The 27,211-nt window shown below is 42.0% G+C and overlaps 1 protein-coding gene across 2 annotated transcripts in view; it reads right to left on the bottom strand.

The window, feature by feature from the left end:
* Positions 1–27,211, bottom strand: part of RUNX1 (RUNX family transcription factor 1) — a 244,301-nt gene that overhangs the window by 84,452 nt on the left and 132,638 nt on the right. For both annotated transcript variants that reach the window (XM_040423132.1, XM_040423131.1), the window contains exon 3: positions 6,001–6,254. In XM_040423132.1, the coding sequence (XP_040279066.1) occupies positions 6,001–6,254 (254 nt within the window). The remainder of the gene's footprint in view (positions 1–6,000; positions 6,255–27,211) is intronic.

Below are 27,211 nucleotides of genomic sequence, written 5' to 3'. Positions count from 1 at the left end.
TAATAGATAGATAGATAGATATAATAAATAGATAGATAGATGGATAGATAGGAGATAGATAGATAATAGATAGATAGATAGATAGATAGATAGATAGATAGATAGATAGATAGATAGATAGATATGAGATAGATAGATAGATAGATAGATAGATAGATAGATAGATAGATAGATAGATGATAGATAATAGATAGATATAGATAGATAGATAGATAGGAGATAGATAGATAGATAGATAGATAGATAGATAGATATAATAGATAGATAGATAGATATAATAAATAGATAGATAGATAGATGGATAGATAGGAGATAGATAGATAATAGATAGATAGATAGATAGATAGATAGATAGATAGATATAGATAATAGATAGATAGATAGATAGATAGATAGATAGATAGATAGATAGATAGATATAGATAATAGATAGATAGATAGATAGATAGATAGATAGATAGATAGATAGATAGATATAGATAATAGATAGATAGATAGATGATAGATAATAGATAGATAGATGATATATAATAGATAGATATAGATAATAGATAGATAGATGATAGATAATAGATAGATAGATAGATAGATATAGATAATAGATAGATAGAGAGATAGATATAGACCGTAGATAGATAGATTAGGGTTAGAGATAGATAGTCATTTTCTACCTACAGGAGAGCCACAGATAGCACTTGCTGATATAAATGGGAGCTGTGCCAAGTGACATACACAGCTCTGCGATATCTGTATGTGAAGTCCTTATCTTTACATTACAAGACAAGGCACAACCACCTGCACAATCCTCCTACAACACCAGAAGTAGTCAGCAGAAGACATGGAAAACCAAAGTCCATTGAGCTGAGATCCAAGGTGCTGTCTGCGGCTCCAGCCCTGACAGGCAGGCGTGGGGACCCCAGCCTACAGTCCCCCATATCTCAGCTTCCTGGACCCCTCTGAGTGTGATATGGAAGGAGGGGGATGACTGGAGCAGAACTTTACTACAGTATTAGAACCTGACAGACGTGTAAGCGCCTCTTCCTCCGAAATGTCACCTATTTATACTGTCAGTGGTCATGAGATGGACGGATCTTTCTTTTCTGGTGTTTTTGTTGCTCTATTTTAGTTTTTTTACATTCCGACATGAGATCCTTTCTCGCCTAATGTCAGGAGGTAAGCGGTAAAGAACGCCATTCACCTCTGCATCCTGAATGGTAAATAAAGGGCGCAGGACTCGGGCGCCACCGGTTTTGTTCTTTTTCTTTGCTTTTATTTACTGTGCAAGACAAAGCAAAGCCCTCGATGCGAAAGTTCATTAAAATGCCTTTTTTTTACATCACGCAAGGCCGAAAACCTGCTGATGTGCCCTAAAAATCTGCTAAATTGCAGGATTAGGGTACATGGTGTTGACATAGCTTTTAGTTCTGATGTTTGTCTGTCTGTGGGTCCTACACACGGGGATTTTGTCTGTCTTTTTTTATTTTTTTATTCTTTTACTATTTTTTTATTGGCAGCCAGTGTTTTTTGCAGCGTTTTTTTGGGGGGATTTTTTGAAAACAGTGTGTTGGACCGTTAGCATTCTCTTCGTGTTTTTTTCCCCCTATAGGGAAGGAGATGTCAAAATGCCTGAAAAAAGAGCCCTTTATAGAAGAGGCCAGAGAAACAAAAAATGCCACCTACAGTATTAGCAAAAACTCCAGAAGCAAAAAAAAAAAAAATAGAAAATACTTGGGTGCCTGCATTTTACATTTCCCTTAGACCTTCAGCCTCTGGAGCTGCTATTTTTACGATAAAAAACAATTGCAAAAAAAAAAAAGCCAATAAAAACCTGCGTGAACCCACCCTCTGTCTATGTATATCTCTCTTCTATTTATCTATGTATCTACAAATGGGAAAACTGGCAGCACCAATTATCAAACAATACGTCGGGTGCTATGTCCAAGGGTGGAACTCCTTACCCAAAAATATTCCAGAAAACGGACAGCACATCCAGTAGAAAAAACTGCTACCACATGGGCGAATAAATTACTGTTTTTTCTACTGGATGTGCTGTCCGTTTTCTGGAATATCTATCTATCTAATTCAAAAAAAGCTTTATTGGTATGTCCAAGTGAAACATTTAGCATTGCCAAAGCAAAAGAAATAATAGGTATTGTGGAGGGGGGGTTGATGTGGGAATTAAAGGGGGTGGATGTTGGGTTAAAGGGGCAGTATGGGGCTATAATAGTCCATGGTGTCTCATCCTCCTCTCAGTTGGTGGTAGGTGGAGACATATTGGGCAGCGATCTCCACAGTGGACTCCTCTTCCCCCAGTAGGATGTGGAGTTTCCTCCACTTATCTATGGAGGTGAAATCTATCTATCTATCTATCTATTATATCTATCTATCTATCTATCATCTATCTATTATATCTATCTATCTATCTATCTATCTATTATCTATCTATTATATCTATCTATCTATCTATTATATCTATCTATCTATCTATCTATCTATCTCTTATATCTATCTATCTATCTATCTATTATATATATCTATCTATATATCTATTATCTATCTATCTATCTATCTATCTATCTATTATATCTATCTATCTATCTATTATATCTATCTATCTGTCTTCTATGTATCCATGTAGCAACTATCTATAACATATTTATCTATTATCTATCTATCTCTCTGATATCTATACTTTTTTATCTATCTATCTTATTTCTTTATTTTTTTCTATCTATCTCATATCTATCTATCTATCTATCTATCTATCTATCTCATTTATATCTCCTATCTATCTAATATCTATCTATCTATCTAGAATGAATAAACTTCTATATACTCACTGTACAAAATAATCTAAAAGTTCTATATCACGTCAATAGTTTGGATCTCTAGTACAAATTCGATAAGATCTAATGGTTTAACCTACGACTAACTTACCGGCACCTACAGTCTGAAGAATATTCTATGAGGAGTAATATAATGTTTCTTATTAGGAATTCACAACCAAACATTTATATTGAGAGATTTCTTATCCAGGATCCTCTGGTTTTCCTACATCTCACGCAGAAAGTATTTTTTCTCTTTTTGGCCAGAACAAAATGTTAATAATATTTATAATTAATAATAAATAATACAGATTTTGTATCATTTAGAATAATTCTGCAATCGTTCTGTACATAACCGGAAAGCATATATTTCCAAGTAGGAGACAAAATGTCTTTAAAAAATAAAAAAAGGTTACACAAACGATGTTCTAACTATTTACACTGGGGTCGTATTTACTCTCTGACCTGAAAAATCGTAATTAATAGAAAGCCGTAGACATTATACCTAAAAAAGTAAAAAAAATATATAAAAATGAATTTTTTTAAAGTACTTTTGCACACTATTACCCGGTATATCAACAAGATTTATTTCAATGCATTGCATCGCACAATGTACAGTAAACGCGCGGAATGGATATACTGTCTTATGAAGTGAACCGCTGGGTGTTACGTCACATAATCACCTGCTAAATAATCCGAGGATTCTGTTTTAATTGAAAAAAGCCGAACAATAAAAACAAAAACTAAAAAATGTAATTATTTTAATAATAAAAAAGACATCTGGATACTAGAAATAAAACTTTCTATATATTATGATCTTTGTCTACGATTTTTGTTCTCCTATTTTCTCTCCTATTTTTCCATTTTCAGAAGAATATTCCCCATTTTGACTCCTGTTAGCGGCTCCGGGTTCCGAACACTTGGCGAGACACATTGCAGGACAGTGAGTCAGATCATGTGAGGAAATCATTTTACATTTCTTCCTGGAAAAATCAAACCGTCCAGACATGACTAGGGGAGCAGATTGGTATGGGGGGGGGGGGGGGGGTGAATGGCACAGAACTCCTGGTAGAAGGGTCTATGGGAAGAACTGCTGTGCCCCTTTGGGCTCTCTGCCAGCTGAGACATGGTGGGCGCGGGTGGAGTGTCCCTTTATGTCCCACCTCAGCAGATGTCACTCGGGGGGCCAGGTGACTTTATTGGGGTTGCAGGGGAGGCGCACGCTTGGAACCATGATCATTAGCAGATAAGCTACTGTTTCCTAAAAGAACCAGGGATAAAATGTCTCATGAAAATGAGGAATACGAAGACAGATAACAAGGAACATCTGTCTGAGCGGAGTCAGCGGCTCAGAGCCAAATATACAGATAAGTGTCCTCCAAACCTTATCAATGCAGAAGACATGAAATGACTCAAAGGCAAGTCCTCAGCGGTGGGGTTAGGACATGGGCCACCAAGTAACCTGCCCAGGGTAGAGGTGATGGGGTAGCTTCCCTGTGGGATAGTGCAAGGAAGTTTCAGATAGATAGATAGAAGATAGATAGATAGATAGATAGATAGATAGATAGATAGATAGATAGATAGATAGATAGATAGATAGAAGATAGATAGATAGATAGATAGATAGAAGATAGATAGATAGATAGATAGATAGATAGATAGATAGATAGAAGATAGATAGATAGATAGATAGATAGATAGATAGATAGATAGAAGATAGATAGATAGATAGATAGAAGATAGATAGAAGATAGATAATAGATAGATAGATAGATAGATAGATAGAAGACTGATAGAGGATAGATAGATAAATAGATAGATAGATAGATAGATAATAGATAGATAATAGATAGATAGATAATAGATAGATAGATAGATAGATAGATATGAGATAGATAGATAGATAGATAGATAGATATGAGATAGATAATAGATAGATAATAGATAGATAGATAGATAGACAGATAGATATGAGATAGATAGATAAATAGATAGATAGATAGATAGATAGAAGATAGATAGATAGATAGATAGATAGATAGATAGATAGAAGACTGATAGAGGATAGATAGATAAATAGATAATAGATAGATAATAGATAGATAATAGATAGATAATAGATAGATAGAGTAAAAAGTTCATATTTACACCCGTCTACCTTGATCCTGTAACTTAACAGTATTTTAGGAAGGTAACTATATGAGACTAGATATAGTTAAGAGAAAGAGATGGATGGATGGATAGATAGACAGATATGAAGATAGATATATGATATAGATAGAGTGATAGGGACATTAGATTGTGAGCCCTATTGGGGACAGACTGCTGATAATGTCTGCAGAATATGTCAGCGCTATATAAGTGAGGATAGATAGAGATAGATAGATAGATAGATAGATAGATAGATATGAGATAGATAGATAGATAGATAGATAGATAGATAGATAGATAGATAAAGCAAAAAGTTATGTCCACACCATCTACCCTGATCTTGCAACTTAACAGGTATTTTAAGACACGTGGATGAGACTAAACAAATATAGTTATGGCAAGAATATTGATCAAGTGATGGATAGATAGATAGATAGATAGATAGTTAGATAGATAGAGTAAAAAGTTCATATTTACACCCGTCTACCTTGATCCTGTAACTTAACAGTATTTTAGGAAGGTAACTATATGAGACTAGATATAGTTATGAGAAAGGTATAGATAAAGAGATGGATAGATAGATATGAGAGAGATAAATAGATAGATAGATAGATAGATAGATAGACAGATAGATATGAGATAGATAGACAGATAGATAGATAATAGATAGATAGATAATAGATAGACGGATAATAGATAGATAGATAGATAGATAGATAGATATGAGAGATAGATAGATAGATAGATAGATAGATAGATAGATAGATAGATATAGATGATAGATAGATAGATAGATAGATAGATAGATAGATAGATAGATAGATAGATAGATAGATATGGAATATCTGTAGATAAATAGATAGATATGAGACAGATAGACAGTTCCACAGATATGATATAGTTCTATGGTCAGGTAATATATATGTAGGGAGAAGTATCTATAGATAGACCTCTAGTCAGACCTGCAGTCCTGTCTGTACACATGTCTATACATACAGGGTGATAACACAATGTCAGGTCCTACCTTGAAGGCAATGGGCAGGGTCTTGTTGCACCTCCAGTGTGTGGGCAGCACCGAGCACAGAAAGTTCGGACTGTCTGTACGGACCAGTTCTCCAGGATGATCAGACAGGACCTCCACCATGTTCCGGTCTGCGTTTCTCAGTTTGCCCACCAGGGCGGCGCTGCCATCCGGTGCACTCAGGGGTAAGGTGTCGGTCATCTTCCCTGGGCTGAGGGTGGTGGAGGGCGGCGTGAAGCGGCGGCTGGTGCTGGTATCTACGGGGATACGCATCACAACAAGCCTTGTGAATAAAACGTACTGTCTTATAATATGACAAAGGGGTGAGAATAAGAACACAACACCTCAGAACGACCACCCCTCAGGTATTGCCACCACCACTGTCCTGGGGCTTCAACACAAGTAAGTCTTATTATGCCTAGTGCTGGATGCCAGTCTACCAACCAACCAACCCTGGCACTGGGCAACCTCTAGACACAAGTAGCCTGGCCGGTAGCTACCATCCTAAGACTGTCTTCCAAGTCATTTTTCTAAAGTTCCAGAAGAACACAAGGTACATTGATCTCTTGTATCCCTAGGTCTGATGGTGAGGAAGAGGAGGAGGACCACCACTTGACCTCTGCCAACCTAGCCAATGGTCAACAAGAACACCAAGCACCCACAAAATCCGTGAACAGGAGTTATTATCAGTGGCAGTCTGAGTCCTGTCCTTCCATGCTGGAGAAAAAGTTGAGATGATATCTCAGGTGGCTTCCAGAGATGGATGATGAGATCCTTCCAAGCCAATCAAGCTATCTTCTTCTCCTTGTGGTGTGGGTTTGTGGGTTGACTCTTGTGGCTTGTTCCTGCGGTTTTATGGGTACACAGAAGACACAACCCAGTAGACAATGAGGACTTCTCGGTGTTGGTGACTCTATTAACTCTTCGGGATGTTTTGCTGGAAGTTCTATCGGTTCCCTCAGCAAGTTGTTACAAGTTGTTGCATTGAGATCTATCTATGTCTGGAAGTTCTTCAGGCTGAGACTTTCCTCCAGTCTGTGGCTGGAGGAGGAGGAGGAGGAGGAGGAGGAGAGCTCCCTGCGCTGCACCCACCGCCTCTATGAATGAGACATCCTGGAAATGAATTTGCTTTTACAGTAACAAGTCCAGAGGAATGTCATTCCCCCCTAGGCTCATTTGCATAGTGGGTGCGTCTTAGCCAATAGCGGAGCACATAGGGGGCGTGGTTTCGCTCCCGGGGAAGCTGCAGCTGCTGGCAGTAGCTGTGCTGCTACTGTAAGGGATAGACCTGGCTGGGCGAGGGGCGTCGGGGGCAATGCAGGGGCCGCCACCCTTGTGCTGCCCTGGGGTTGGGGCAAGCAGTAAAGAGTGGCTTGGCTTCCAGTTCTTGCTGGGACTTGTAGTTCCATTCCACAGCAGCTTGCTGTCTACCTCTGCTTGCTGAAAGCCACTGCTGCTGAATGCCTACCCATGTGTGTGTGTGTGTGTGTGTGTGTGTGTGTGTGTAATGCATGCTGGCATTTGTAGTCCCACACCATCCTTCTCTGATTTGGACTACCAACTGTGGAACTAAAAGTATCAGCCCAGTGAGCATGGAAAGGGTCTACTACTACTACAAGTACCAGCAAGCACTATGGTTGAAAGTAGGGACTTATGTGGCACAAGGTGAAATGTGAAGGTTCTTGACTACCTGCCCCAGGCTGTGGGGCATGCTGACAGTTGTAGTCCTACCTCTGGCTAGCTAAGAATTGCTGCAGACCTGGTCTGATAATTGGGGCTGCAGGGCATGCTGGTACTTGTAGTCATATGTCTTCCAGCACAGAAGCGGTTTCCACAAATATGTATTAGATGGTGGCTTAAGGAGCTGAAAGGTAGGTGTTTTGTTTGATCCCTCTCTGATAGGTGGCGCCAGAGGTCTGTGGCAGCCGCTGATCTTCCTCTCTGCCGGGATGATGTCACTCCATAGTCACCATGTTTTTCAGTGGCTCAAGTGTCATGTGAGGTCACAATGGACACAATGTCACTGCTGCCTACAACCACTGGGTGCTATGGGGACGGTGCGGCACTATGGACACAACGTCACTGCTGCCTACAACCACTGGGTGTTGAGGGGACGGTGCGGCACTATGGACACAACCTCACTGCTGCCTACAACCACTGGGTGCTGAGGGGACAGTGCGGCACTATGGACACAACGTCACTGCTGCCTACAACCACTGGGTGTTGAGGGGACGGTGCGGCACTATGGACACAACCTCACTGCTGCCTACAACCACTGGGTGTTGAGGGGACGGTGCGGCACTATGGACACGTCACTGCTGCCTACAACCACTGGGTGCTGAGGGGACGGTGCGGCACTATGGACACGTCACTGCTGCCTACAACCACTGGGTGCTGAGGGGACGGTGCGGCACTATGGACACGTCACTGCTGCCTACAACCACTGGGTGTTGAGGGGACGGTGCGGCACTATGGACACGTCACTGCTGCCTACAACCACTGGGTGTTGAGGGGACGGTGCGGCACTATGGACACAACCTTACTGCTGCCTACAACCACTGGGTGCTGAGGGGACGGTGCGGCACTATGGACACAACGTTACTGCTGCCTACAACCACTGGGTGCTGAGGGGACGGTGCGGCACTATGGACACAACGTCACTGCTGTCTACAACCACTGGGTGTTGAGGGGACGGTGCGGCACTATGGACACAACCTCACTGCTGCCTACAACCACTGGGTGTTGAGGGGACGGTGCGGCACTATGGACACGTCACTGCTGCCTACAACCACTGGGTGTTGAGGGGACGGTGCGGCACTATGGACACAACGTCACTGCTGCCTACAACCACTGGGTGTTGAGGGGACGGTGCGGCACTATGGACACAACGTCACTGCTGCCTACAACCACTGGGTGTTGAGGGGACGGTGCGGCACTATGGACACAACGTCACTGCTGTCTACAACCACTGGGTGTTGAGGGGACGGTGCGGCACTATGGACACGTCACTGCTGCCTACAACCACTGGGTGCTGATGGGACGGTGCGGCACTATGGACACAACGTCACTGCTGTCTACAACCACTGGGTGTTGAGGGGACGGTGCGGCACTATGGACACAACCTCACTGCTGCCTACAGCCACTGGGTGCTGAGGGGACGGTGCGGCACTATGGACACAACGTCACTGCTGCCTACAACCACTGGGTGCTGAGGGGACGGTGCGGCACTATGGACACAACGTCACTGCTGTCTACAACCACCGGGTGCTGAGGGGACGGTGCGGCACTATGGACACAACCTCACTGCTGCCTACAACCACCGGGTGCTGAGGGGACGGTGCGGCACTATGGACACAATGTCACTGCTGTCTACAACCACTGGGTGCTGAGGGGACGGTGCGGCACTATGGACACAACCTCACTGCCGCCTACAGCCACTGGGTGCTGAGGTTACTTTGCGGCACTATGGCCACGTCACTGCCGCCTACAGCACATACCTAATTAGCCTGGGACATGATGGCACCTTAGATTTCTTACGATTATACCTTATCTTGCTCATGTCGACGCTCACTGCTCACAGCTGCAGACCTCGTCACAAGAGATTGTATCCGTATGAATCCGTCACCTATAGTGGTACAATATGGCCCATGCAGCTCTATGGCAGCACTATAATGAGATGTAATACAACTGTGTGCGTGAGGCTGAAGCATTAGGGCTTTCTGGAGAAGTGCTCATATCCTTTATTTTGTCCCAAGATTGTGCAATCCTTCAGTTTTCTCATTGGAAAAGGAACCGTTGCTCTCCCTAGGGCTTGTAATTACAGCCCCTCCCCCGCTAAGTAGTAAAAAAGAATAATAAAAAAAACAGAAATCTATAAAATATATATAATGCTGTATAATAAATCTGCTGCTCTGTCCCACTCTTAGCCTCCTGCACCATCGCAAAGTCCTCCAAAGCATGGCGCCTCCGTCACACGATCTGCCCCAACCACTAGAAATACTGACTGCAGCTCTCTCCCTATCACAGCTCAGGGGGTGTATCCTTTCTGCTGCAGCTCTCTCCCTATCACAGCTCAGGAGGCGTGTTCTTTCTGCTGCAGCTCTCTCCCTATCACAGCTCAGGGGGGTGTCCTTTCTGCTGCAGCTCTCTCCCTATCACAGCTCAGGGGGTGTGTCCTTTCTGCTGCCGCTCTCTCCCTATCACAGCTCAGGGTGTGTGTCCTTTCTGCTGAAGCTCTCTCCCTATCACAGCTCAGGGGGGTGTCCTTTCTGCTGCAGCTCTCTCCCTATCACAGCTCAGGGTGTGTGTCCTTTTTGCCGCAGCTCTCTCCCTATCACAGCTCAGGGGGTGTGTCCTTTCTGTCGCAGCTATCTACTTGTAAATGTTACAGCTTCTACGAGTTCTGGTGGCAGTTGAAGTATGGAACTGAGCATGTGCGTCCACCTCAGCGATGTTATTGAGGTGGGCAAAGAAATAAGGAAAATAACAAACAGCAGGTGGCGCTGTACAGGTACATTTTATAGAACAACTCAGTGGCTATAGTAAATATTTAATTAAATGTAATTACATTTAATTAAATATTCTGATCCAGGTGCTGGTTTGAAAAATGTAGAATATTTATTTGTGGGACAACCCCTTTAAAAGGGGTTTTCTGATCTCAGACAATGGGGGCATATCGCTAGGATATGCCCCCATTGTCTTATAGGTGCAGGTACCGCACCTATATCGAGAACGGAGCCCCGAAAGTGAAGAAGAGCGCACTGCCGTCTTCCCCATAGAAATTAATGGGATCATGGGCCGCGCACGCGCGGCACGCTCCCATTCACTTCTATAGGAGAGTCGGGGATTAGCGCTTGGTGGTGGACGAATCCCCGGGAAATCTGGGGTCCTCAAGCCACAGCGCTCCCCGCTCCATTCTCGATATGGGTGCGGGTCCCAGCGGTGGGACCCGCACCTATCAGACAATGGGGGCATATCCTAGCGATATGCCCCCATTGTCTAAGATGGGAATACCTCTTTAAGATGCACAACCAAAATTCTGGTGCAAACTAAGCACCTTTTAAGACAGTGCCCGTCTCCTGTCATCTGGCATCAATGCTTCCTGAAGATGCCGGACTATCAGATTTTGTGGATTATTAGAAGGTAGTGTGTACTGTCAGGTACTGTCATTCAGTTATGCAGGAAGACCTGTGGGACCCTCCCCCCCCATGGAGTAGCGACCTTGTAGTGGCGTCCACCAGTGCATCCCGTATGACCCGCCACTATAGGCACTATTCAGCGTCTGTACTCGGGGGGGGCGTATTTGAGCATGAGCGAGGCTTTATAATAAGGCGGCTGTCTGGAGTGGGGGGGTCTGGTTTAGCGTATGTTATTGTAGTGGAAGGGGCATGGAGGAAAAGTGAAGACGGAAAACACTCTCCTGAAAGCCGAGACCCTCAATGACTGGTGGATTTATGGAACATCTATATCTCCATTCAGGTTGCAGAACAAGATTCCCGTTTGTTTCATCCGAAACTTCCTTATATAAATAATCCTTCCTAATAGTGAACAAGTGTACACAGCACTTAACCCTACTGACTTCTAACAAGCACTGCGGGGGTTTCCTATGTAATGGGTCGGGGTGGGGGCAAAGTGACAGCAAGACCGATCACAAGGCGTGTGTTTAAAGAAGTCGGAGTGAAGAAGGAGCTGTGCTCTACCAAGGAGATCCCAAACCGGCTTACCCTCTAAATCCACGCATCTGGTCTCAGTACACCGGATAGAAGATAACGATAAGATTGGTGAGGGTCAGGCCTCAGGGACCACTGATGGCCCTGTGTGCCCCCTGTATGAATGGAGCAACCATCAAGCATGCATGCTGCTGCTCTATTCATGTCTATGGGACCGAGTACGAAGCTGAAGTCATGCTCGACCGCCGCTCCGTTCTCGTGGTCGGTGGAGGTCCCGGTGGTCACCTCTTCGGTGTACAGGATATAACTTGTCACTGGAATGCTCCTTTAAGTTGTCTTCTCCGCTGCAGTAACAATATGGCTGACTTTGCATCTTCCACTGGGGGGGGGGGGGGGGGAAATAACCCAGATTTTCTAGAATCCTGAAAGCCAAACCTGATCTTATAGAAATAAGCAAAGGCATCTCCTGGCCCTTCATCTGCTGTGTGCCATCTTTTTTTGCGGCAGAAGGACCTCCTCAGGGACTGAGAACCTGAGTGCGACTGCTTTTCTTTATAGATACACCCCAGGGATTAAGGGATTTACTTCTATAGAACTAGGAAGATCTTTTCATACAGAAGTAGAAGGGTTGTCATCCACCTTTCCTAGGATCAGATACTCTAGAAGTTGTGGGAGAGGTAGCCCTGTTCTCACTATAGAACGCAGAGCTCTACTTTTGGAGTACGTCGCAGTATCTATAGGGCTCTATTCACCTGATGGAGGCCAAAATGGTCATGCATTAAGAAGAGGGGGTCTTGGTAAAAATGGGGTGTTGTTCACTGCCCCCTCTAATTTTCTCGGGAGGAATAGGACCATCTGACCTTGGCCCTTGTCACCATCCCTTGTGGTGTCTATGAAGAAGTGATTGACCTCTTTGGGGATGAGGGAACCTCAACGAGGCTACCACCATAACTGATGAAGAGGGTCAGTTTAGGGGGCTTCATATGCCTTGGTGGTGGGGGAGCCAACAAGCCACTCAGGGTATTTAGAAACAGGGTTAGGGTAGTCAACGAGATGTTTGCCCTGGCCTGTGGAAAGGCTGTCCACCATGGTACCACTACTATGGTATGTTCATTCTCGGTAAGGTTCATGGTTGAGCCAGACCATAAAGATACTACGGTTTTTTCAACCTCGGTAAGGTTCATGGTTGAGCCAGACCACAAAGGGTTAAAGTATTAACACTTAAACGACCTACGGTACATATACAAGAATAGTCTATGTTAGGAGAATCATGCCGGGGGCGGTTAAGGAGGGGACGGTTTTCTCCAGAGCTGGATCCCACAGCAGCCTCCATTTCCAGTAAGTGTGAAGAAAGGAATTTGGCCACAACCTCACCCACATAAGGTCTGGTGGGAAAGACAAGACGGACGGAGGACTCGTCAGTGTAAGGGTGCAGCTTTAATCCTTTGTGCAGACTGACTTTTACTTTATCCGGTTCACTCAATAGGCATTCTTAAAGGGGGTGTCCACTTTTGACAATTCCTTTAGGTTAAAAGTATCCCCCAAAAAAATAAGCTGAGTACAGCCTGTCTTAGTGCTAGGACCTTAGCGATCAGTTGTGATCGGTGGGGAACCTGGCAGCAAGTGTTCCATTTCCCCACAGCGCCACCACAGGGAAAATAAGGCATTACATGGCTCCTGTTAAAATGAGTGCAATGTATGGACATGCTGGGTCCTCCAAAGAAAGAGATTCCAATCTCCACTCCCTGAATGGGGGACTGGCATCTCACATAGAAAGCATTGCATCTTTAAATTGTTCCCATCGAGTACGTAGTTCAAATTTCTATTCTGTTTTTATTACATTGTTTTATGAAAAGTTGTCACCCAGCTTTTCCAGGTTCGGAATAGAAAATACGCCTAATTATGCGGCGATACATCCACTTGTCATCTATTTTTCTTTTTCCGATTTGATGAAAGGGCCTCCTTTTTCACAGCTCATCAGATCTAATTCCTTCATTAGGAGAGGTTAAAGCTGTGATCGATAACAAGAATAAAGTTCAGACACTGCACACTGTATAGGATTCTGGAGAAAAGTCATTAAAGGATGGATCAATAATCAATAGTAATGATATCCTCCGATGAGGAAGAGGAAAAAGGCCTCCCGTTACCAAATGTGTCATAAGCAGTCATTACCACTAGAGGGCACCCACAGACCTGCTTCCTAAGGAAAGCCTGGCCCAGCGCTCAGCAGGAGCTACCTGCTTCACAGGCACAGGGCTCAGGGAGCGCTCACTTCTTAACACTGGTTAATGAGATGTTTCCAAATAGTGGCCTCCGTTTGTCACATTAGAAGAGATCGCTCTTCCAGGAACACAAGCGAGTGTGTAAATCAATTTGTATGGACACAAGCGTGTACACAAAAGTAGAATAAACTCATCATTTACACAAAAGAGCCATCTGTGTAGTGCGGTTACTCCGTATCTGACTTCAGACTCCAATTAAACCATTTCAGGCCTTGTTTTTGAAATGACTGCGGTAATTCTAATTAACTGCAATGCTGAAGTCTTATTGAGATACACTTCTGTCACTATATCTATCTAACAATTCATCTATCTATTATCTATCTATTATCTTTCTATCTACAGATGTAGCAGGGTTTATGAGACATTTTATCTAAACAATGGCTTTTGTTTCAAGATAACGCGATGAGTTAAGAAATTTGAGTTAAGTGTGTTACCTCTGCTACATCTGTATCTATTTATCTATCTATCTCATATCTATCTATAATCTATCTATGTATATCCTATATCTATCTATCTATCTATCTATCTATCTACAGTACAGACCAAAAGTTTGGACACACCTTCTCATTCAAAGAGTTTTCTTTATTTTCATGACTATGAAGGCATCAAAACTATGAATTAACACATGTGGAATTATATACATAACAAACAAGTGTGAAACAACTGAAAATATGTCATATTCTAGGTTCTTCAAAGTAGCCACCTTTTGCTTTGATTACTGCTTTGCACACTCTTGGCATTCTCTTGATGAGCTTCAAGAGGTAGTCCCCTGAAATGGTCTTCCAACAGTCTTGAAGGAGTTCCCAGAGATGCTTAGCACTTGTTGGCCCTTTTGCCTTCACTCTGCGGTCCAGCTCACCCCAAACCATCTCGATTGGGTTTAGGTCCGGTGACTGTGGAGGCCAGGTCATCTGGCGCAGCACCCCATCACTCTCCTTCATGGTCAAATAGCCCTTACTTTCAAAGTTTTCCCAATTTTTCGGCTGACTGACTGACCTTAATTTCTTAAAGTAATGATGGCCACTCGTTTTTCTTTACTTAGCTGCTTTTTTCTTGCCATAATACAAATTCTAACAGTCTATTCAGTAGGACTATCAGCTGTGTATCCACCTGACTTCTCCTCAACGCCACTGATGGTCCCAACCCCATTTATAAGGCAAGAAATCCCACTTATTAAACCCGACAGGGCACACCTGGGAAGTGAAAACCATTTCAGGGGACTACCTCTTAAAACTCATCAAGAGAATGCCAAGAGTGTGCAAAGCAGTAATCAAAGCAAAAGGTGGCTACTTGGAAGAACCTAGAATATGACATATTTTCAGTTGTTTCACACTTGTTTGTTATGTATATAATTCCACATGTGTTAATTCATAGTTTTGATGCCTTCATAGTCATGAAAATAAAGAAAACTCTTTGAATGAGAAGGTGTGTCCAAACTTTTGGTCTGTACTGTATATCCTCTATCTATCTATCATCTCTCTATCTATCTATCTCATATCTATCTATCTATCTATCTATCTATCTATCTATCTATCTATCTATCTATCTATCTATCTATCAATCTATCTAAAAGAAAAATGGCATGACTAGACAATAAAAAGAAGAAAGAAAAAACTGAGATGCAATCCCAATGGGATGAGACTATTGACCAAATAAGTAAAAAATGCAAAAAGGAAGCACACTGAAATCTAAAAAAGAAAAATGTTTATTCACCCATGTGGGCGCAATGTTTCGGCCAACATTACAGCCTTCCTTAATATCTATTTATCTATCTATCTATTATCTATCTATTATCTATCTATCTATCTATCTATCTATCTATCTATCTATCTATCTATCTATCTATCTATCTATCTATCTATCTATCTTTGTGTCTATCTAAGGAAATACAGTGTTAATCCTTAATAATAATGAGAGGAGTCGCCTGCGTTGCTGTCCGGACAGTAGATCGGATGTTTCCCGCTGTGTTTCTGCAGCACAGATATATTAGGATGCGACTGTTTTTCATTACTGAAATGCAATCCTTTTTTTTTTTATTTATAAAGTGTGTATTAGTGTAACACATCGAATCATTTACCATCTCCCGTATGTTCTAAATCAGACAGAACCTAATGCACTAAAAAGAGTCTTAGAAATGAACCTTTATGTATCATTTTACCCGTTTAATTATAATAATTAAAATAATAAAAGCGAATTGACCTAACATAAACATGGCAGTTTATAGCACAGATGCTTGCGCTGTAAGGTCTGCCTTTATAGACGGATTCTAATAAAATGAACATAAAAGAAATAAAATGTAATAACACGATAATCGTACCAAAATTATTACATGCGCAATTATCTTTATTTAGCCATTAACAAAGAGGCAATGAGTACAGATTATCTGCTTGTGGCCAATAATTATTTGATTATTTTTCTGTGTTCAGAAAAATTATTTTGTAATAATTCAGTTAGTGTTTTTTTTTTTCAAAATACAATTTTGTCCAAATCAAGAAAAAAAAGAGCAATAATAATAATAATAATAATAATAATAATAATAATAATAATTCGATTTTAAAAATAATAAAATTAATATGTAAAATACTCAAATGAAATTTTTCTTAGGCAATGTAAAAATATATGAGGTTTAAGGCGGATGTTGTTCTGGACTATGTCCTGCTTCACATCACTTGTATCTTTTTCATGTTTTCCAGTTGAATAAAAGGAGGAAGAGAATAAAAGATTTCTGGGATTTAGGATCTTACGCCATAAGCGTCTAACAGATAAATCGTTGTTAGTGAAGGATTTGATTTAATTTTTGCAAATTTGGTTTTCACGAAGGGACAAAGACATTTTCTCCATTTCTCTATGTACAAAAAAAAATATTTATTTAAAGGGGTTTATAGAAAGTAATTGCTGTGTGATTTATTTTTTTTACTTTGTGTCCCTTCTGGAAATATAATATTTTGGTCATTGATCCTTTCATATTCTCTGGTTTTACATTTCAGACCTGATATTATATGTGGTCATTTATTAAGCTTCCTGCCCTCAAGACAAGGTGTAAAACTAAATGATGTTTTAACATAAAAAAATAAAACTATTTAATGAAGAATGAAACACAAACAGTAATACAGTATGGAAAGAAATAATTAATTAGCAGCCGCACCTAATTATATCTCTAACTGCAAGATCAATTTTTGTAGCTAAATAATATCTATCTATCATCTATCTATCTCATATCTATCTATCTATCTATCTATCTATCTATCTATCTATCTATCTATCTATCTATCTATCTATCTACAGCATCTATCTATCTATCTATCTATCTATCTATCTATCTATCTATCTATCTATCTATCTATCTATCTATCTATCTACCTATCTATCTATCTATCTATCTATCTATCTATCTATCTATCTACAGCATCTATCTATCTATCTATCTATCTATCTATCTATCTATCTATCTATCTATCTATATCTCATATCTATCTATCTATCTATCTATCTATCTATCTATCTATCTATCTATCTATCTATCTATCTATCTATCTATCTATCTATCTATCTATCTATCTATCTATCTACAGCATCTATCTATCTATCTATCTATCTATCTATCTATCTATCTATCTATCTATCTATCTATCTATCTATCTATCTACAGCATCTATCTATCTATCTATCTATCTATCTATCTATCTATCTATCTATCTATCTATCTCATATCTATCTATTATCTATCTATCTATCTATCTATCTCATATCTATTATCTATCTATTATCTATTATCTATCTATCTATCTATCTATCTCATATCTATCTATCTATCTATCTATCTATCTATCTATCTATCTATCTATCTATCTCATATCTATCTATCTATCTATCTATCTATCTATCTCCTATCTATCTATCTATCTATCTATCTATCTATCTATCTATCTATCTATCTATCTATTATCTATTATCTATCTATCTATCTATCTATCTATCTATCTATCTATCTATCTATCTATCTCATATCTATCTCTCTAAGAATAAATAAATCACGAAGCACCGCTGTAAATCAAGCAAATGCTGGAGTGCCAGCGGCTGAAGGGCGATCCCTTAAGCTCAAAAATACAAAAAATAAAGAAACTCGGCGGCACTTCCGTGAATGTGCGTTTATTCACCCGTAATCACGCGATGTTTCAGTCCTCTCAGTGGGACAGTGGGACTATTCTCAAGCAGAATAGTCCCACTGAGAGGACTGAAACATCGCGTGATTACGGGTGAATAAACGCACATTCACGGAAGTGCCGCCGAGTTTCTTTATTATCTTATATCTATCTACAAATGAAGCAGAGCTGTTAAGTAAAGAATGGCTAGAAAATTATAACTAACTTTTCAATGGATTTTGTCACAAGATAACTGAGATAACACTGATATGTGTCTCTCTATCTATCTCTTCTCTCTATCTATCTATCTATCTATCTCCATCAGTTGTCCTTCCTCGGACCCGTTTTGTTAGGTACTAGCCACCACCCCACAAGACCTACCTTTCTGAAAATGCTCTGATCCATCATCACAGTTCGGTCTGTTGTTCAGATCCTTCTTTTTGCCCGTTTTCCCACTTCCAGAACATCAACCACAAGAGCTGACAGTTCACCTGATCTCCCCCCCCCCCCCCCCCCCTTGACCATCACCACTGTCTCCAGATTCTCAATGTTTTCCCCTTCTTCTATATTATGGCTGATAATTATATGTGCTGCAGGATTACCAAAAATAATATCTCTATCGTTACACATATTGGAATGTTATCTGCGATTTACATAGGACTGCAGGGAACACACTGTACAGATTGGGAATACCTGCAGGTACCAGGACTGCTGATGTGCGAATAAGAAAAAGGATTGCATTCATCAGATGAAGATTGTATGGAGCCCGCACATTTTATGTTCACAATGTTGTTTTTCACACCACGTTTTTTGCAGCCCTACGTTTGGGGTCAGCCTGTTTTTTCCCCTGTCCCTGTCATAGGTAACACAGGTCTGATTCGATTTTAACCTGTTCTATTACTTTTTTCTCACTGTCTTTGAAATAACATGCCCATGGAGAGGAACTGCTTACTATTCAGTCTCCATTGCACACATACACCTTAGATGGCTCATTCGGCTGCTCCTCATACATGCATGCTTGGCTTGGTTGAGCTTGCATGTTTTCTCAACATGGATAGGAAACTGAGAAGCTGTCAGACATCTCTAGCAGGGCCTTGTCTCCCTAGAGAACCAGGGGATAGAGCATGTGAACATCCAACATGCCTGATCCTTCCTTTCTGCAAATCTGCTGTTCTGGGACACTAAGGAGACCCCCTTAATACACAGGATAGTCATCCGGTCCTGATGAGATCAGTAAGTTTAGTCCAAGTTCATCTAATACTGGCATGCTCAACCTACGGCCCTCCAGCTGTTGTAAAACTACAACTCCCACAATTCCCTGCTGTAGGCTGATAGCTGTAGGCTGTTCAGGCATGCTGGGAGTTGTAGTGTTGCAATAGCTGGAGGGCCACAGGTTGAGCATGCCTGATCTAATATACAGTACAGACCAAAAGTTTGGACACACCTTCTCATTCAAAGAGTTTTCTTTATTTTCATGACTATGAAGGCATCAAAACTATGAATTAACACATGTGGAATTATATACATAACAAACAAGTGTGAAACAACTGAAAATATGTCATATTCTAGGTTCTTCCAAGTAGCCACCTTTTGCTTAAATTACTGCTTTGCACACTCTTGGCATTCTCTTGATGAGCTTCAAGAGGTAGTCACCTGAAATGGTCTTCCAACAGTCTTGAAGGAGTTCCCAGAGATGCTTAGCACTTGTTGGCCCTTTTGCCTTCACTCTGCGGTCCAGCTCACCCCAAACCATCTCGATTGGGTTCAGGTCCGGTGACTGTGGAGGCCAGGTCATCTGGCGCAGCACCCCATCACTCTCCTTCATGGTCAAATAGCCCTTACTTTCAAAGTTTTCCCAATTTTTCGGCTGACTGACTGACCTTCATTTCTTAAAGTAATGATGGCCACTCGTTTTTCTTTACTTGCCATAATACAAATTCTGACAGTCTATTCAGTAGGACTATCAGCTGTGTATCCACCTGACTTCTCCTCAACGCCACTGATGGTCCCAACCCCATTTATAAGGCAAGAAATCCCACTTATTAAACCTGACAGGGCACACCTGTGAAGTGAAAACCATTTCAGGGGACTACCTCTTGAAGCTCATCAAGAGAATGCCAAGAGTGTGCAAAGCAGTAATCAAAGCAAAAGGTGGCTACTTTGAAGAACCTAGAATATGACATATTTTTAGTTGTTTCACACTTGTTTGTTATGTATATAATTCCACATGTGTTAATTCATAGTTTTGATGCCTTCATAGTCATGAAAATAAAGAAAACTCTTTGAATGAGAAGGTGTGTCCAAACTTTTGGTCTGTACTGTATATATATCTACCTCTAGAGCAGGGATCACCAACCTCCGGCACTCCAGCTGTTGTAAAACTACAATTCCCAGCATGCTCCATTTATTTCTATGTGAGTTTTTAGAAGAGCAGAGCAAGTATGCATGCTGGGAGTTGTAGTTTCACAACAGCTGGAGTCCCAGAGGTTGCCTACCCCTGTTCTAGATCAATGCATAATATTGCTAATTATTAAAACGACATATTTGCATCCTTTTCCCCCCAAACTGTTTGGATTCCAGTCTGCTGTGACTCTTGTGAACTTCTAGCAATATACATATACACTAGATACTAACCAAGTACATTGGATGAATAAAAATGGCTGACTTCTTCCAAAAACAGCGCCACTGCTCGCCCACAGGTTGTGTGCGATATTGCAAGTCAGATGCATTTACTTTAAGGTAACTGAGCTGCAGTATCAGATACAACCCGCGGTTCGTGTAAGCGTGGTGCTGATTCTGACATAAAGCATAAAGGTTTTTTGAATCCCGTACAATCCCCTTAAGATGGACTTCCCTTTTAAGAACCTATATGTCTGCGTAATAAATCTCACCTCAATCTATAGGATGTCTGGAGCATGTCCAGATCAAAAGCAGCCTTGACCAGCCATAGGGTCAATTTTCTGGTCACTTTATAATTAGGTACTGTTTCTTTAAGAGGATGGACACAGCTTGTCTATGGAACAAGTGAACGGCCATAGGTCGCCGACCACAGATCAGCAGCGAGATCCAGGCCAGCAGTATAGCACAAAAGAGGAACAGAAACCCCACAGAGACCACACATGGATACGGCAGATAAATCCAGATAGTCCTTTAACCCCAGCAGTGCTGGCACCGAGCCTAATACAGGACACGAATTTTACTTTTCCATAAAATTATTGACTAAGAGCATTACGAGGTGTTGCCCTGTGTGTACATACTGTATAAATATATTGCATTTGGAAAGTCTTCAGACCATTTTGCTTTTTTCACATTTTGTTGTGTTGCTCTTTGGGCTAAAATTTACAAAATCTGCACTCAATATGACAAAACAGAATGTTAAAAAGAAAAAAACAATGCAAGTAAAGTACAATAATGCCATAGTAATAGAAAGTATTTTGGTGCTAATGCTACGCTTATTTTGTAAATTTTAGAATCTTGGCAAATACATTTTGTACAAAATTATTTGAGCCCGTCTACCAAACGTCAAGGCGATCTCTGTAAGACGGAAGCCTAACACCTAATACTACCTGTGGCCACCATAAAATTCAGGGAGTGCAGGTTCCACACGCATGCTGAGCCCACTCTGTACCTCTCCAAAATGTATTTGCCAAGAATCTCAAATTTACAAAATAAGCGTAGCGTTAGCACCAGAATATTTTCTATTACTATGGCATTATTGTACTTTATTTGGTTTGCAGAGTGCTGTTGCATTGTATTTTTTCCCTTTGTGTTTCTAGCCATGGCAGCGCGCACCTGCGCATTGGGATGGGCTGACTGACCCCCTTTTTCTTTGCAGTTTGTACCGGAGGTGTGGCTGGCTCTATTCAGTCGTGCACTCCTGACTAGCCTGTCTGCCCCATAGTCTGAATTTAATTAGGGCTTGTTCACACGAACGTAAGGCATCCGTGCCCGTGCTGCGGGCCGCATGCGGCGGCTACGCAATACACGGGTCACCAGCCTTGTGCATTCCGCGTTCCGGATGAGGATCCATTCACTTACAAATCCGGAGATGCGGTGCGGAACGGAAGCACGGAACGGAACTCCACGGAAGCACTACGGAGTGCTTCTGTGGTGTTCCGTTCTGTGCTTCCGTTCCGCAAAAAAATCTTTATGCGGAACGGACGGACCCCATCGGACCCCCAATAGAATATTTTCTATTACTATGGCATTATTGTACTTTATTTGGTTTGCAGAGTGCTGTTGCAATGTATTTTTTATTTTTGTGTTTCTAGCCATGGCAACGTGCACCTTCGCATTGGGATTTGCTGACTGACCCCCTTTTTCAAAACAGAATGCTACAAATGTTTGCAAATTTATTAAAAAGGAAAAACTGAAAATTTGCATGGACATAAGTATTCAGACCCTTTGCTATGACATTTAGCTCTGGGGCCTCCCATTTCTCTTGATCATCTTTGAAACGTTCCTACAAGTTGATTGGAGTCACCTGTGGTAAATTCAGCTGACTGGACATGATTTGGAAAGACACAGCCCTGTGTATATAAGATCTTACAGCTGACAATACAGAGGAGAAAATAACTGCCTGTAGAGCTCAGAGACAGGATTGTGTGGAGGCACAGATCTGGGGAAGGATGCATAGTGGCCTCCATAGTTCTTGAAGAGATTTTCCTCTGAATAGGTTATTAGTATCTGATCGGTGGGAGTCCGACACCTGAGACCCCAGCCAATCAGCTGTTTGAGAAGGCAGTGGCACTCCTGTGAGCGCTGCGGCCTTCTCTCTGCTTTTTCTAGACCAGTGATGACACGTTCATCAATCACGTGGCCTAGGAGCATCTCAGCCCCATTCAAGTGAATGCGGTTGAGCTGCAATTCCAATATACAATGTACAGCGCTGTGTTTGGTAAGCTACGAGAAGGCAGCGGCTCTCCTGTGAACGCCGCTGCGCTCTCAAAACAGCTGAACGGCAGGGGTCCCAGTTGTTGGACCCTCACCGATCAAATACTGATGATCTATCCCAAGGATAGGTCATCAGTAAAACAAATCTTGGAAAACCCCTTTGAATGGAAGAAGTTTGGAACAACCAGGACTCTTCCTAGAGCTGGCCACCCCACCAAACTAAGTAATCGGGGGAGAAGGGCCTTGGTAAGAGAGGTGACCAAGAACCCAATGGTCACTCTGCCTGAGCTCCAGAGATCCTGTGTGCAGATGAAAGAAACTTCCAGAAGTTCAACCATCACTGCAGGACTCCACCAATCCGGGCTTTATGGCACAGTTGCCAGAATGAAGCCTCTTCTCAGTAAAAGACACATAAAAGCCACCTAGAAATTGCAAAAAAGTACCTATAGGACCGTGAGATACATTCTCTGATCTGATAAAACCAGGATTTAACTTTTTGGCCTTAATTCTAAGTGTCATTTCAGGAGGAAAATGGGCCCTGCTCATCCACTGCCCAATACCATCTCTATAGTGAATCATGTTGGCAGCATCATGCTGAGGAGGTGTCTTTCAGCGGTTGGGACAGGGAATGAGGGAAAACCGAATGGAGCAAAATTCAGAGATATTCTTAAAGAGGCTCTGTCACCAGGATCAATCCTATTTAGATAGGGTTGATCATGCAGTTTAAAACTACACCTATCTTGCCACTGTAGGTGCCAGTGTTGTGGAGAAATTTGGACTTTTATTATTATTATTATTATTATTATGCAAATTATGATTTGGAGCACCAAGAGGCAGACTGTAGTGGTTTGAGCACCGCTGGAGTGATGCCCCTGGTGCTTAGCACACATGCCTCTAATGCTCAGAACACTGCCTCTTCTTAGATTAACAGCACTAGACATCATGTCTAGAGCTGAGTAAGCTGGCCATGTCACCACAGGTCCTGACACCGAGACAGTGAGGTCAGATGGCATATGTGTGGTATGAATTTTCCACGTATGTGCAATACACCTACAGTTCTATCAGGACTCATGCATTAGAGGGAACTAGCGGGTAGCCATGGATGGCATGTGATGTTTTAGCACACCGTGAGGTCACATGGGGCCATTCAAAAATGAGAGAATGAGGGGAGAGGGGGCATAATTTGTATAAAAAACATATTTAGAAGTTGCAATACAAGGAGTAAAGACCATGTAAACATAATTCCCATAAAACTCTTTTAAAGGGGTTGTCCAAGATTAGAAAAACGTGGCTGCTTTCTTCCGATACCAGCTCCACCCCTGTCCTTGTGTTGTATGTATTATTGCAGCTCTGCCCCATTGACTCCCATGGATTCCCCTGAGAAAAGGTTGCCTTAGTCCATCAATGTTGATCCAGAAGAAGGCAATTCAGTATCATCCTCAAAATAAATTAAAAAAAATATATTTTTCTGGCTCAAAATCTGAATAAATTTTTTGTCCAATCATTCCATTTTTACGCGTAACTTGCAATATTCTGGGGGAGGTTTATCAAACTGGTGTAAAGTAGAACTGGCTTAGTTGCCCATAGCAACCAATCAGATTCCACCTTTCATTTTCCAAAGGAGTTGTCAAAAATGAAAGGTGGAATCTGATTGGTTGCTATGGGCGAATAAGCCAGTTCTACTTTATTGATAAATCTCCCCCTATGTCTTTATTTACCAGTCAACCATCACTAACACGCTGAATTCTGAGTCCCCCGTACCTAATGTGGCCAGAGGTCCAGTTTTAGGCCGGACAGTCCGGCTTTCAGACTCCCTGTCCTCTGTCGGGCACAAGTCCTGGACAGATGCAGGGATGTCCTTTTGAACAGCTCGCTCTCAGACAGCAGCACTTATAAAGTCTGTCTTTTGAGGGTTGTCTGAGTGGCCACCCTACCCGTATCTCCTGACAGCCTACACGAGAGCTCACATCTACCATGGAAACTCCATCTTCATATCAACCTTTAGGTTGGTAAAATCGGGGCATCTAAAACCCGCCCCTGGGAATGTCTGACTCCACCCAGGAATGCCCACTTATGGGCAGGTTTATCATTAGCACCACTCATTTTTGTCCCCTGACAGCCCGAATTTGCATGGGCTGTCTCTGAAAATCAGAAAATTCCAGAAAGTTAGCAACCACATATCCCTTAAAGATGCTCATGCCCATTATATCTTCCCGGGGACGATTTGTGGACATTTTATTGGAATTTATGGATAACCGAGTGCCAAGATGGATTATTTTTTATGTGTATTGTTATTATTTGTAGTCGTAAATAATTCAGTAACTATTTCAATGTGTCTTTGAAAACGCGACCCCTTTGTTTTACTGTGTGTCGCGTGGAGACGATATGAGCAATGGAGACGCGTAAGAGCAATATCAGCCTGGACCCGGTAGGCCGCCCCCCCTAACCTACACCCCACCCCAATCCAACACAAGCAATGTTAATGCTAAGTCAATAGATGTGAAAAGCTTGTTAGTACAGGGCGACTACCCCGGCTCTCTCCTCTGTAGGTCTGGCTTTGAGCAGTAATTGTTTTCAGAGAGCAATGACTTTGAGCCAAAATATTAGTCTCCAGCTTAGTTTTATTATCCAAACCTTAAGTGGCTTACAAACCCCCCGCTATTCCGCGCCGCACTCCCACACTTCCGTCAGATGGTAGGAGAGGGGGGGGGGGGGGGATTCATATTTGTACTCTTACCAGGGGAACATGGTTCTAATAAGTGCTGAAAAGGGTTTTATTCAAAACTGGGAAAAACATAAAACCACCGGGAAGCTTTAAAGTTTATCTAATTAGTGCGCGGGATGGAAGGAGATGAAATGTCTCATTTCCTTATACAATGAGACCATCAGGAGAAGCGAGGAGACAGACATCGAAGAAGTTGAAGGTCCTAAAATAGTGTCCACTAAACAGGGATCATTCACATTGGTCCTGTTCGTGCAGGGGAAATCGGGGCTGAGAACAGTAGCAGTCTTAGTAAATGAAATTAAGAAGAACACCACGATCGTGAGGCCACGTATACTGTATGTGACTTGCTTGAACGACTTCTTGGGAGAGGTCTTCTCAGATTAGAAAAAAGGGTTTGCTTTATCGGCACAGTTGGGTTGTATGGGCTGAAGTGCTATACCAGACGCAACCTATGACCAAATGTGGCGCTGTTTCTGGGGTAAAAAAAGCGCTTTTTGCCTAATCTTGCTAAATAGTGTCATAGAGGACATGGAGTAAATACAACAATTAGCCCCATTACAGCATCTGCTTGACACCATTATATTTCCACAACGAACAGGAGGTCTTGGTGCCCCATCCCTAATACGTTTTCAGCTGCACCTCTATTGCCAGCGTCGGAATGGCCCACCACTGTACCATAGAATCCTTCAGTGGACCCAGGCTCTGGTACCTTAGTGGGCCCCAGAGGTCCAGGATAGTTGAAGCTGCTTTTGGAGACAGGAAATTGCCACTAGGGTCAATTTGTTTGAATCAAAATCTGTTAGACTTTATTAATGATATGTAGGATGGGTCCCAAGGAACCCCAGCCCAACCCTGTATTTTGCAGTACCTTTGAAGACCATATCCCTGTGCAGACTACTGCATGACAATGGGAGCAAGACCAACTTGGAAGGGGCTGTCTTTCTCCATGGGTCCCATTAGAAGCCACCATACTGCCTCCATGAGATATCATCATGATCATATATGGTGGATGGTGTTTTGTTTAGCTGTTTCTCAGGTGACAACCAATATGGCCTCCAAAACAGTTCTGATAGAGGTTGACTGGACACCCAAAAAGCAAGTTGGCCTACAGTCCTATTCTAGAGCTGTCCCCTGAACGAGATAAGAAAATTAATTTACATAAAATAGGCATAGAAAAGGGTTATTTGCCACACAATTTGGGGTTATTATGTTCGGAGGTCCAGTCTAGTTACGCAGTCACACATCCCTTACTCTACTACTGCTCCATAGCTAGGCAGATTTGCCATTTAGTAGTTTGAAAAAACTATCGACAGCCCTTGTGCGAATTGTATTGGCAGTCATATTGGTCATCACTCACCTTTCACAAACATTAACGGAGTTGTCCTATGATTCAGGTAAATTATGAAAATCAGACATCTTGTACATGACAAACTCTTTCTACAAAGCTAGAACCAGCCCTGTGCCTCACATGGTTCCAGAGATCTCCACATTCATTACTCCAAT

Source organism: Bufo bufo, chromosome 3, assembly GCF_905171765.1.
Source record: "Bufo bufo chromosome 3, aBufBuf1.1, whole genome shotgun sequence".
Classification (NCBI taxonomy): Eukaryota; Metazoa; Chordata; class Amphibia; order Anura; family Bufonidae; genus Bufo; species Bufo bufo.
This window is presented reverse-complemented; position numbering and strand designations above follow the sequence as displayed.